Source organism: Oncorhynchus nerka, linkage group LG21 (genome assembly GCF_034236695.1).
Source record: "Oncorhynchus nerka isolate Pitt River linkage group LG21, Oner_Uvic_2.0, whole genome shotgun sequence".
NCBI classification, from domain to species: Eukaryota; Metazoa; Chordata; class Actinopteri; order Salmoniformes; family Salmonidae; genus Oncorhynchus; species Oncorhynchus nerka.
Window position 1 is genome coordinate 28,879,525 of NC_088416.1, and position 11,778 is coordinate 28,891,302.

At 43.8% G+C, this 11,778-nt stretch overlaps 1 protein-coding gene across 6 annotated transcripts in view; it reads left to right on the forward strand.

Annotated features, from left to right (window-relative positions):
- The window catches only part of hdac5 (histone deacetylase 5), an 82,759-nt gene extending 72,419 nt beyond the window's left edge, over window positions 1-10,340 (forward strand). For 4 of the 6 annotated variants that reach the window (XM_065006525.1, XM_065006526.1, XM_029625601.2 and 1 more), the window contains 13 exons: window positions 18-171; window positions 1,355-1,488; window positions 3,324-3,444; window positions 5,315-5,364; window positions 5,587-5,694; window positions 5,929-5,984; window positions 6,212-6,299; window positions 6,433-6,650; window positions 6,816-6,934; window positions 7,261-7,394; window positions 7,575-7,659; window positions 7,797-7,962; window positions 8,176-10,340. In XM_065006525.1, coding sequence (XP_064862597.1) covers window positions 18-171; window positions 1,355-1,488; window positions 3,324-3,444; window positions 5,315-5,364; window positions 5,587-5,694; window positions 5,929-5,984; window positions 6,212-6,299; window positions 6,433-6,650; window positions 6,816-6,934; window positions 7,261-7,394; window positions 7,575-7,659; window positions 7,797-7,962; window positions 8,176-8,215 — 1,473 coding nt within the window. In that variant the 3' untranslated portion in view covers window positions 8,216-10,340. The remainder of the gene's footprint in view (window positions 1-17; window positions 172-1,354; window positions 1,489-3,323; window positions 3,445-5,314; window positions 5,365-5,586; window positions 5,695-5,928; window positions 5,985-6,211; window positions 6,300-6,432; window positions 6,651-6,815; window positions 6,935-7,260; window positions 7,395-7,574; window positions 7,660-7,796; window positions 7,963-8,175) is intronic. The other 2 variants (XM_065006523.1, XM_065006524.1) reach the window with 2 other exon arrangements.
- The last annotated feature ends 1,438 nt before the right edge of the window (window positions 10,341-11,778 follow it).

Genomic DNA, 11,778 nt, shown 5'->3' on the forward strand with positions numbered 1-11,778 from the left:
CCGATTTTTCTGACCAGCATCACCTGCAACAGCTCAATGTGTTCCAGGCATCCCTGTCCATTTCGGGCATGCCCCACAGACCTCTGGGAAGGGCCCAGTCCTCCCCTGCCACTGCCAGCATCAAGGGGGCTCCCATGGGTGAGGTCCCCATCAAGCACCTCTTCACTACAGGTATGCTTCTTTGGTTTTTGGAACAGATGACATATAAAGTGAGATGATAAGGACCCATTGAACAATATGAAAGAAACTGCCTCAACTTAGGTATCTATCTGAATCTCTATTTTTTTGTCATAGTGGTAGATAGTAGAGCTTATGTGGCAATGAATCCCCATTAAACTCTAACGAAAGCCATTGGCCTTAGAAAAGACACACTCCTCTAGCCAGTCCATGATCAAATGGCCTTGCAGGATAGGATGTGTTGACTAAGTCAGTGGTTCCCAAACTGTGGGGCGTGGCGAGGGGTCGGCAGGTACTCAGTCCGGCTTTCAACTTACTCTTGAAAGTTGTAATAGTACAATGCACAAGGTGTAATTTGGAAATTGGGTGGTGTATCATTAGTTCCTCTTGTCATGTCAGTCAATGCATACCTTAGAGCTATTTATAACTTGTCAGAAATGTCCAGATCAACTAGCCCATGTCAGCTAATGTTTTTTTAGGCCATATTATTTTAATTGTTTTAGTCACTCAAATATCACGAATACTCATTAGACATGGAAAATTGAATACAATTGCCCAAAACATAGCCTTAACTGAAATAGTCTTTGCAACCAATAGCAGAAGGTGTAGAATTGCAGGAAATAAGCTTTAAATAGACATGGTTGTGTGCACATGCAGGGGGGGGCACGGTATGTTCCCCAATGCTGGAAGGGGGGGCCCCTCCTGAGTGAAAAAGTTTAGGAACCTGTGTACTAAGTGAGTTCAATAAGGGCTGAGGCAAGCAGCCTGCCTGGGTGTAATTATTTCAGCAGAGAAAATAATAATAGCGAGAGCCTGCAGGGTTGGATCTGATGAAACCAGGATGGCAGGATGACATTGAGCCATCCTCCACCATGGAATCATTAACATCTCCAACAGTCCTAACATGAAAAAAGCCATTAGAGATGATGGTCTTATTATGCTCTGACCTGCTGGGTAATGGGGTTATGAGCAGTGTGGTCACCATTTGTTCTGGGAGAGAAGTTGAAGAGGTTGCCCTGTGGTTGGTCTTCTTCCTGCCTTGAAAAGCTACATTTTCTCCTTTTCATCTTTCTCTCTTTTTCTTTCCCTTATCTTTCTCTCTCTCCATCTCACTCATGCCATCCCTTTCTTTCCATCTTTCTCTTGCACTCTTTCTCTCCCTCTCCTATCATCTCAGGGTTGGTGTACGACACCTTTATGCTGAAGCACCAGTGTATGTGTGGGAACACCCACATCCACCCAGAGCACGCCGGCCGCATCCAGAGTGTGTGGTCCCGGCTGCAGGAGACTGGGCTCCTGGGCCGCTGTGAGGTGAGGGCTCCCTGCACACTACAGCTAGAATGGCGACCAGCTCCGTTCCATATTTCCAAAGAGAATTTCTTCTCAGTAACTTAAACAAGAGTGGTAGCTACAGTGGGGAGAACAAGTATTTGATACACTGCCGATTTTGCAGGTTTTCCTACTTACAAAGCATGTAGAGGTCTGTAATTTTTTTATCATAGGTACACTTCAACTGTGAAAGACGGATTCTAAAACAAAAATCCAGAAAATCACATTGTATGATTTTTAAGTAATTAATTAACATTTTATTGCATGACTTATTGCATAAGTATTTGATCACCTACCAACCAGTAAGAATTCCGACTCTCACAGACCTGTTAGGTTTTTTTTAAGAAGCCTGCCTGTTCTCCACTCATTACCTGTATTAACTGCACCTGTTTGAACTCGTTACCTGTATAAAAGACACCTGTCCACACACTCAATCAAACAGACTCCAACCTGTCCACAATGGCCAAGACCAGAGAGCTGTGTAAGGACATCAGGGATAAAATTGTAGGCCTGCACAAGGCTGGGATGGGCTACAGGACAATAGGCAAGCAGCTTGGTGAGAAGGCAACAACTGTTGGCGCAATTATTAGAAAATGGAAGAAGTTCAAGATGACTGTCAATCACCCTTGGTCTGGGGTGCCATGCAAGATCTCATCTCGTGGTGCATCAATGATCATAGGAAGGTGAGGGATCAGCCCAGAACTACACGGCAGGACCTGGTCAATGACCTGAAGAGAGCTGGGACCACAGTCTCAAAGAAAACCATTAGTAACACACTACGCCGTCATGGATTAAAATCCTGCAGCGCACGCAAGGTCCCCCTGCTCAAGCCAGCGCATGTTCAGGCCCGTCTGACGTTTGCCAATGACCATCTGGATGATCCAGAGGAGGAATGGGAGAAGGTCATGTGGTCTGATGAGACAAAAATAGTGCCTTTTGGTCTAAACTCCACTCGCTGTGTTTGGAGGAAGAAGGATGAGTACAACCCCAAGAACACCATCCCAACCGTGAAGCATGGAGGTGGAAACATCATTCTTTAGAGATGCTTTTCTGCAAAGGGGACAGGACGACTGCACCGTATTGAGGGGAGGATGGATGGGGCCATGTATCGCAAGATCTTGGCCAACAACCTCCTTCCCTCAGTAAGAGCATTGAAGATGGGTCGTGGCTGGGTCTTCCAGCATGACAACGACCCGAAACACACAGCCAGGGCAACTAAGGAGTAGCTCCGTAAAAAGCATCTCAAGGTCCTGGAGTGGACTAGCCAGTCTCTAGACCTGAACCCAATAGAAAATCTTTGGAGGGAGCTGAAAGTCCCGAAACCTGAAGGATCTGGAGAAGGTCTGTATGGAGGAGTGGACCAAAATCCCTGCTGCAGTGTGTGTGCAAACCTGGTCAAGAACGACAGGAAACTTATGATATCTGTAATTGCAAACACGGGTTTCTGTATCAAATATTACGTTCTGCTTTTCTGATGTATCACATACTTATGTCATGCAATAAAATGTAAATTAATTTCTTAAAAAGCATACAATGTGGTTTTCTGGATTTTTGTTTTAGATTCTGTCTCTCACAGTTGAAGTGTACCTATGATAAAAATTACAGACCTCTACATACTTTGTAAGTAGGAAAACCTGCAAAATCGGCAGTGTATCAAATGCTTGTTCTCCCCACTGTTTTTGTGGAAATGAGAATGACCTTTATCCATTATTAGTTCAAGTTCATTTTAAAAATCACTTCCCAATTAGCAATACAACATAACCCTGAATGAAATTGATGTATTGTGTGCTACGTGCGTTTTCCTTTACCATGTACAGAGGATTCGGGGGAGGAAGGCCACGTTGGATGAGATCCAGACTGTGCATTCAGAATACCACACCCTGCTGTATGGCACCAGTCCCCTCAACAGACAGAAACTAGACAGCAAGAAGCTCTTAGGTGCCTAACCTCATCTCTTCATGTCTTTACTCCTCAGATATATTTGTGTGTGTGTGTGTTTCCCTAGCCATTTTGCTCGAATGGTGGAAACAAGATTTGCCCCAAGCATCCTTGAAAGTAGTGACTGCCCCTCCCCTCCATCCACCCACACACTCACACGCAGTCAGGTGGATTGTTTGAAGGCTTAGCTCCCCTGACAGGCGCAGGAGGGGTATTTTTAGACCTGCTGGTCGAGGGGAAAGGGCCCCAGACGCCCGTCCACCCCCGTCTGGATGACTCATAGCTAGGCTGGGTCTCATAGAAGAGGAGGGAGGGGGGGTGACTGGATCAGCTGCAAAACAGCACTGCAGTGACTGAGCCGTCGACTACACACACACACACTTCAAAGTGAGTTCACTCTGTGCGGTGCTGAGCAGAACAGGACTTGCAGACATCGATGGAAAAAAAAAAATGATATAGTGCATTCGGAAAGTATTCAGACCCCTTGACTTCCACAATATGCTATGTTACAGCTGTATTCTAAAATGGATTTTAAAAGCTTTTCATCAATCTACACACAATACTCCATAAGGAAATGTTTGCAAATGTATACAAAAAAAAGATACCTTGTTTACATAAGTATTCAGAGCCTTTGCTATGAGACTCAATTGAGCTCAGGTGCATCCTGTTTCCATTGATCATCCTTGATGTTTCTACAACTTGGACAGAGTCCACCTGTGGTAAATTCAATTGATTGGACATAATTTGGAAAGGCACACACCTGTCTATATAAGGTCCCATATTTGACAGTGCATGTCAGCAAAAGCCAAGCCATGAGGTCGAAGGAAGCTCCAAGAGAGGATTGTGTCGAGGCACACATCTGGGGAAGGGTACCAAAAAATGTCTGTAGCATTGAAGGTCCCCAAGAAAACACAGTGGCCTGCATCATTCTTACATAGAAGAAGTTTGGAACCACCAAGACTCTTAAAGAGCTGTCCACCCGGCAATCGGCGAAGAAGTGCCTTGGTCAGGGAGGTGACCAAGAACCCGATGGTCACTCTGACAGAGCTCCAGAGTTCTTCTGTGGAGGTGGGAGAAACTTCCAGAAGGATAACCATCTCTGCAGCACTCCACATGTCCAATCAGCACTCCACCAATCAGGCCTTTATGGTAGAGAGGCCAGACTGAAGCGCCTCCTCAGTAAAAGGCACATGATGAAGGATGAATGGAGTGAAGTACAGAGAGATCATTTGATGAAAACCTGCTCAGGATCTCAGACTGGGGTGATGGTTCACCTTCCAACAGTACAACGACCCTAAGCACACCACCAAGATAACGCCGCAGTGACTTTGGGACAAGTCTCTGAATGTCCTTGAGTGGCCCAGCCAGAGCCCGAACTTGAACATCTCTGGAGAGACCTGACAATAGCTGTGCAGCGACGTTCCCCATCCAACCTGACAGAGCTTGTGAGGATCTGAAGAGAAGAATGGGAGAAACTCCCCAAATACAGGTGTGCCAAGCTTGTAGCGTCATACTCAAGGCTGTAATCTTTGACAAAGGTGCTTCAACTAAGTACTAAGTAAAGGGTTTGAATACTTATGTAAACGTGATGTTTTTTTAAAATACATTTTCAAAAATGTCATTATGGGGGTATTGTGTGTAGCTTGATAAAGAAAAAAGATTTTAATCAATTTTAGAATTAGGCTTTAACAAAATGTTGAAAAAGTCTGTCTGAATACTTTCCGAATGCACTGTATCCCAAGCATCTTGGGAAAAGAACTTACTGCTTGGAAGGCTAAAAGGTGTGTGATAAAATGTTGAAATATAGCTAAATAGTGTTTAACTTATTTAAACTACAACCTAATCTTTGTTCCCTGATTGGCTCCTTAAGGTCCAATCAGTCAGAAGATGTATGCTGTGTTGCCCTGTGGAGGCATTGGGGTGAGTGTTCCATTTATAATGGAGTACATTTGCATTTTATTTAGAGGTAGAGATTCGACAATACAGTATCAGAAAGTCATGCAGTTTAATTGTAGGATATTCATTCAACATAAGCAGCACAAAGCTGAGCATTACATCACCTACAGAAGTGTCATCATGTTATCAGTGTTAAAAGAACAGTAGCAGGGTGGGGATGAGTGTGTTCTCTATTGCCCTCTGCAGGTGGACAGTGACACTGTGTGGAACGAGATGCACTCCTCGGGCGCTGTCAGAATGGCTGTTGGCTGCGTCATCGAGCTGGCTTTCAAAGTGGCCGCCGGGGAACTGAAGGTAACATTACCAGCCTCTCTCCGTTCCACTACTGTTTGATTGAAAGTTGTCAGGGGCAACCTTTCACCTTTAAAACAAACCATATGTAATAATCATGTACTATACCCTGTGGGTTTTTTCATGGGTGGACACTGTAGTACCCTGATCAATAAGCACTTAATCACTTGATTTTGATGATGGATAGGCCTACTCAACATTCTCACAAACTGTTTCTCTCTCTTCTCTCCGTTTCAGAACGGTTTTGCCGTGGTGCGTCCACCAGGCCATCACGCTGAGGAATCCACTGCCATGTGAGTACACCCAGGGAATCATGGGTAGAGCCAGGGCAGGGGAGTGGCTAGGGGGCTTCAAGGGAGTTGGTTTCAGTTCCATAGAGACGTGGCCTGTGCGATGGTTGATACAATAATTGGTACAAACGTCTCTTTTGAGTAGCTACTGGGCAGTGCCCTTCAACAATCTCCCTGTTTCTGCTGATAAAAGATAAATGGACATCTTTTGTGTCTGTCTTTGTCTGCAGGGGCTTCTGCTTCTTCAACTCAGTGGCCATCACAGCCAAGCTGCTACAGCAGAAACTAGGAGTGAGCAAGATCCTCATCGTGGACTGGGTGAGTGGGGTTGTATGTTGTTAGCGATGCCCTTTATGTGCTAGTGTTGTCATGATACCAAAATATATACCATACGTTATGTGATCAATGCAGGTCATGTATTATTATTCACATGTCCATTCTCTGTGTCCAGGACATTCACCATGGTAACGGGACACAGCAGGCTTTTTACAACGACCCCAATGTACTTTACATTTCCATGCATCGCTACGACGATGGAAACTTCTTCCCCGGCAGTGGGGCTCCTGAAGAGGTGGGGGTTGGACCTGGTGTTGGCTTCAACACAAACATCGCTTGGACGGGGGGCGTAGAACCGCCCATGGGTGACGTGGAGTACCTGACTGCCTTCAGGTGAACAGACGGTTGTTGGTCATTAGCTGAACAAGCAGCAACATTGGCACTGATCTTTCATTCATATGAACAGGCTCTGCTTATTTAGCACGCTGCTTAGTTCTTGCAGATGGTCTGGAAACGTAAGAAATTAAAATGTCGCTCTCCATCTTGTCTGTTAAACAGGACGGTGGTGATGCCCATAGCCAACGAGTTCTCCCCTGACGTGGTCCTAGTGTCCGCTGGGTTTGATGCCGTTGAGGGCCACCAGTCCCCTCTGGGAGGATACAACGTCACTGCTAAATGTAAGTTTAACATTACTCCGTCTTTACGTGTCAGTTTTTCTGCCAAGCCTTTTCCATAGTTTGTGCTTTTATAGGAGGGTCCTCCAGATAATTGTATATACACTACTACCCCCTGCTGGTAGAATAGTACTTAACCACTAGAAGAAAAGCCAGAGACTCCATAGGAATATTGAAGTACGTCAATTATTTCCTATCATAAGGGGCCTTTACTTCGTAAACCTACACAAAACTAAAATTCCCGTGCAGACCTCTCCTATTTACATCAATTCATGATTTACTCAGATTATACTCAGTACAGGGTCAGTACAGTGTTGAACCATCCTCAGGTTTCAGCCACCTCACCAAGCAGCTGATGAAGCTGGCAGGGGGACGTGTGGTCCTGGCGCTAGAAGGAGGTCATGACCTCACGGCCATCTGTGACGCCTCCGAGTCCTGCGTGGCGGCCCTGCTCGGCGATGAGGTATGACATCATCTGCTATAGAAGGGGAGAGTGGCGTGATGTCACATACACTACATGTCATTTGGTAGAGATGGATGTAATTGTTCAGAGGAAATTCTTTGTTTTTACATCCCAATCTGTCGATCGCTCTCCCTCCCTCTACACTCTCTCTCGCACACTCTGTCGATCGCTCTCTCTCAGTTGGACCCCCTGCCACAGGCTGTCCTGCAACAGAAGCCCTGTCCAAAAGCTGCTGCCTCTCTGGAGAGGGTCATCGAGATACAGAGTGAGTTAGTTCGCTAAAATCAAATTTATCATTGTGTTTTTCCTGCACATATGCACTTAGTTGTGTTTGCATCATGTGTATCACGTCACCCTTAACTGACATGACTCTCTCTCTCCCTTATCATTCTCTCCCTGCAGGTAAACACTGGAGCTCTCTCCAAAGGTTGGCTCCCACGGTGGGCCAGTCCTTAATGGATGCCCAGCGGAGAGAGAAGGACGAGGCCGACACGGTCACCGCCATGGCATCGCTTACCGTGGATACTGAGCAGGCCGCCGCTTCCACCCTCTCCACGGAGACCAGCAGGTAAACACCTGCACCATTCACTCTTTTGGTGATTTTATGTGCTTTTGGAATGGCTGTTTTTAAGATATCAGATTCATTCACAAGGCCGTGGGCCTGAAGTTCCACTGAGACTTATCATATACGTTTTGCACGACCTTCTTTGGTAAGGGCTTTTATTTTGGCATGACTAAGGCTAATGTCTGTCATGCCATTTCCTATTTGGTGTACCTGCAGGTCTACAGAAGAGCCAATGGAAGAGGAGCCTGTCTTGTAGGAGGAAACGGGGAGTTGTCACGACAGCGCAACACCTTTGTCTCCACGTCCTTCGGCACTAGCCTTGTCCTGTCATCCTCTCCTCTTTCCAGCTCTCGCCTCACCTTTTTCCATTTCCTGAGGAATGATGGACTTGTGCTAGCCTCCCTTTCCAACTCACTGAGGTGAGTTTGTTAAAGTGTGTGTGTGGGAGAGGAGAGGCGGGAACACACAGACCTAAAGAGGGCAGCGGCGGATATCCGTGATTGGTGGAAAAGCAGGAAGAGGCGGGACCTTTTGAGGAGCCTGTGTGTCTTGCTTTTTTCTTTTGAATCTTTTTTTGTAAGCAGAAGGCAGTGGATCCAGGAGGGTACCTCGGCTATGAGGCCCGAGAAGCTTTGTACATTTCTTGTCATACTTTATACTTTTCAGGAACATTAGAACTGAAAAAGCCAACAAGCAGCAAAAATATTTCAACAGTCACAAATACACTCAAACACACCCGCATTATATTATACACACTAAGTTCCCAACAGCGGAACAACAATGGGGTTGTATCAATGAATAATGCTCTTCCTTTCAGAGCATGCGTACCTCTGTTCCTATTTTGTCTGTCGTTTGGTATTCTCGTGCGTCTATTCAATAATCTGTTCAAAGAAGCACACAAACATATGATATGTATATTTGTGTGTGTGTGTGTATATATGTGTATATATATATATATTACACACTGTATATTCCTTTCACTGTATCCGATATCAGCTGTGGTTGTGGAGGTCGAGCTGTGGATCCTGCCAAGGGGGACTTACTGGCTGAAGGAGACAACATATCTCTCCAATACAGCCTTTTCTTTTTTTCTTCAGGAAGCCTCAGCTCCCTCCACTTTGTATGGGACAGAATGCATTTTGAGGTGGTTTTTACCATTCTACTTTGTTTGGACTATCAAAAATGGACACATGCATACCCAGAATCAAATTTACCGCTTGGTGCAATGGAAGGCCATGGATTGGACGAGGAAGGATTTTGTGGAATAATGCTTAGATTATAAACTTTTGTCTCACGCTTGCTGCTGCGACTGGGAGACTTGTGGTGGTCATGAGACTGGAGAAAGACGTTTTTAGAAGAACTTGGTGCCTTTATATTAAATATCCCTGTTAACACCAACTACACCACCACTTAGCAGAACACAGGAGAGAAAGACAAATCCACACACTTGTTACACTCATGTCTGTTTTGTATATTTGTTTGCTTGTTTGTTTCTTTCAAAATGCCTTAATTTCCTCCAGAGAATGCACCATTTTAGCTATCTCCGCAGAGATGGGAGTAGAATCCTATGTCCTCTCTCTTTCTGGGTTTGTGTAATACTCTAGGTCAAAGGTCAGTGTGGCCTTAACAACTGAGGTTTTTTTGCGTCCTTTATCAATCCCGACCCGTACATATGCGGCTGACGGTATGATTGTGAGGAAATTTGAATGCTACAACGACCAACTTTCTTTGCTATGTCACTTCCTGTCACTTGTAAATACTGCATCCTGTTCTGCTCTAGCAAACCCCTCAACTTGAGACGGTTCAATAACGAACTCATTGTTTTTCCAATTATTTAGAGAGGAAGGACTGAACTTGGTCACTTTTTTTTTGTAAACAAATGTTTTATTTTGTAAAAAATCTCATCTAAGATGTATACGAATAATGACAATAAGTGTTCATCAAATTGGATATGAATATTACATTTGAGAAGAGTAAAAAAACAAAAAAAAACATTTAATGTTAAAGCCACCTAAGCACACATCGTGTTAGATTTGCTCTCAATGTTTTGTCCTTTTTTCTAAGTGCCATTTGTTTTTTCCACACAAAAAAAAAAGACAACATAAATTGTGATTTGGTGACATGTGGATTGATCTCATTTGGCAAATAACCATGAGCAAGCACCACTTTAGATGTTTACACTGCAATACCCCAATCCCTCAACTGTTGCCCACTTGTCAGCTGTCATAAACCCTTTGTTTGACTTAGTGTCCAGGTGCTGTGTTATCTGGTCTCCGTTGTTGTCATCAATATTTATATTTCTCAATCAATGAAAAGTGTTTGCACTTGACACATATGATCAAACAAATTAAATACTAAGATGTCTTTGTCACACTGAAAAATATATTTTCCAATCTATCATCATGCTTGAGGAACTCATACAAATCAAGTATGTCTACTAGAGAATGGTAACCGACACCTCTAAAGACATGCTCCGGAACTTTGGCGACTTAAGTATTTTTTAAACCTCCGGCTTTGGGCTGGATGTGTCAATGTGTAGTTCATGCATGCATAATCTATGAGCAGAATTACTGTCTTACCTCAATTAGCTACGCAATCCCTAGTTTAAAAGCCACTTTTTGGGGGGGATGTTGTGCTGCGGCATTTTCCTTATTTTCCCCCACTTGGGCCAGCCCCCTAGCAATTTGAGTAAAACCAATGAGCTTCTGCCCCTCGTCAGCTAGCGAAATGTACATGGTACACCTACAGCGGAGAAAGGGATCAATGACATGGTGCACATATCTGCACATATGTGACGTAATACACAATTGTTGGGGGACACTTTTTGCTCGTTGGCACAACTTTCAGAACTACCGGTTAAAAAGTATCCAAAAGTACCGGAGAATCTCTTAACCAGCATACTCTCAGGAGATAATGTGTGGTGCAGAGCTTGTCTACATTGATCATTTTTGTTTTATTTCAAACAATGTAACATAACACTGACCAAGTCTTCTGCATCTGTCCTCTTGAGGTAAACTATCATTAAGGAATAGGTTATTTCTAGTTTTTCCCTGTAACGATATATTTAATTCTCTACCTGTCCACTCACCATCGTAAGGTACTTTTGTCCCTTTGTCACACAACTGTATATTGAACTTATCTACATACTGTAATAACTATACAGTGGCGACGTTTTCATGAACGTTAAATGGGTGTCAACGCCTAACTCTCTCACTAGTTACCCTTTTTCATATGAAACACAAAGGGCTAGCCTAGTTCAATACAACATGTAAGTTTTATTAGAGGTTTTCAGCCCTGTCATTTGAAGTCTATATGACTCCATGTCCATCTCAAGTAGATCAAGCGTTATGCTCCAATCCCAAATGAATGGAAAGGTTGGACACTGGCACTGTCTAAAATGTTGAAATCAGATAATCTTTCCCATTTTATTTGGGATTCAAGCATACAGTGCTATCGGGAAGTATTCAGACCCCTTGATTTTTTTTTGTTTTTGTTACAGCCTTCTAAAAATGTATTTAAAAACAAATTCCCACCAATCTACACACAATACCACATAATGACCACGCAAAAATGTGTATTTTTAGAATTTTTGCAAATGTATCTCAAATTTAAAAAACAGCAGCACCTTATTTACATAAGTATTCAGACCTTTTGCTATGAGACTTGAAATTGAGCCTGTTTCCATTGATCATCCTTGATGTTTCTACAACTTGATTGGAGTCCACCTGTGGTAAATTCAATTGATTGGACATGATTTGGAAAGGCACACTTCAGTCTATATAAGGTCCCACAGTTGACAGTGTATGTCGGAGCAAAAAC